General features: G+C 40.4%; 1 protein-coding gene across 2 annotated transcripts in view; it reads left to right on the forward strand.

The window, feature by feature from the left end:
• The window catches only part of ACLY (ATP citrate lyase), a 21,564-nt gene extending 20,794 nt beyond the window's left edge, over positions 1–770 (forward strand). Inside the window, exons 26-27 of one of the 2 annotated variants that reach the window (XM_009696278.1) lie at positions 117–193; positions 391–770. In XM_009696278.1, coding sequence (XP_009694580.1) covers positions 117–193; positions 391–485 — 172 coding nt within the window. In that variant the 3' untranslated portion in view covers positions 486–770. The remainder of the gene's footprint in view (positions 1–116; positions 194–390) is intronic. The other variant, XM_009696270.1, reaches the window with a different exon arrangement.
• Positions 771–1,388: the final 618 nt, after the last annotated feature.

A 1,388-nucleotide genomic window follows, 5' to 3' on the forward strand; every position in this document is an offset into this window, starting at 1 on the left:
GCCTTTCACGTTAATTTGGTGTTGCTGCTGGCACTAGAGCAGACTCATAGCCTTTCTAAGATTGATTCCTTAAATAGATCACTACGAGGAACTATTTAATTTCTTTTCTTTTGCAGGGAAGAAGCAGATGAATATATCGATATAGGAGCTCTTAATGGCGTCTTTGTACTAGGCAGGAGTATGGGATTCATTGGTAAGTTTGCCACGTTCCTGCCCCTTCCATCCTGCTGGGGCATGCCCTGCCACCATGAACATGAGACAAATGTGAACCTCTGGGGGACTTGGTCTAACATGCTAGTTGTAGGAATCCAGAAGTCGAAGTTGTTTCAAGGCAAAGTAAGGCTAGGAGGAGGAACAGAAATCTTGTAACATAAACCACTTTCGTTTTAGGACACTACCTGGATCAGAAGAGATTGAAGCAAGGTCTGTACCGTCACCCATGGGATGACATATCCTATGTTTTACCGGAGCATATGACCATGTGAGAACCTGTAGTATTGCCTCAGAATGTCACTTCGAGAAGACAGAAGCCTGCGCAGAGGATAGCCACAGATGGGACTTTGAGGTGTAAAGGCCACTGGTACATAGACATTGAGCTGCCTGGTGAAACTGTGCAAAGCAACTGTTCTGTAAGAATAGAAACTTACTCTAATAAAAACCAAAACTTGTGATATTCCATATGTTACCTGCTGTATTTAATACTGTCTCTCGCTCTATTTTTTTTTTTCTACTCTTGTTTCATCTTGTTTCCAGAAAAGGTTTTAAGGGTTGAGCTTGCAGAAGATCCATTAGTCTGGTAACAAGCTCTGACTTTTCCTGATACAGGGGAAAGTACCCATCATTCCTGTAAGCCATGACTTGGGATTTTTTTGTTGTTGTTGGTTGTTTTTCAATTTGTTTACTGTGTTCTCATCTTCAGTCTGACTGGGACCATATCCTGAACAGTGGGACCACTGCTGATGTATAACCAATGTTACTCAAATTCTGGTGTAGTAATTTAAAGTGTAAAGTTGTAACATACTGCTGTTAAAACTGTGAAGCTACATGTAACCCTGGTGTCTGTATTTATGCAAACAACTTCTCATTTACTATTAGACTGCTGGTATATGGAATGTCACTCTCATGTTACCTGCGGATGCAAAAATAATCTCAGTAATAACTTCAGCGTCCTACTTGTCTGTGTATTGTAACCTAAGTCAAATAAATGATACACTACTAATTTATTCTTTTTCTACTTCTGGCTTCTAAAAGTTGGTCCTGAACAGTGTCTAACAGGATGTGTAACAAGCTGGGAACCAATTAATTAACAAAATACCAAACCTCAAAGCAATTATTCCTCTTGTGGTATCTGTTGCAGTTGATTTAAAAGGAGAAAGGGGGGGGGGGGG

Source organism: Cariama cristata, unplaced genomic scaffold (genome assembly GCF_000690535.1).
Source record: "Cariama cristata isolate BGI_N322 unplaced genomic scaffold, ASM69053v1 scaffold6870, whole genome shotgun sequence".
NCBI lineage: Eukaryota > Metazoa > Chordata > Aves > Cariamiformes > Cariamidae > Cariama > Cariama cristata.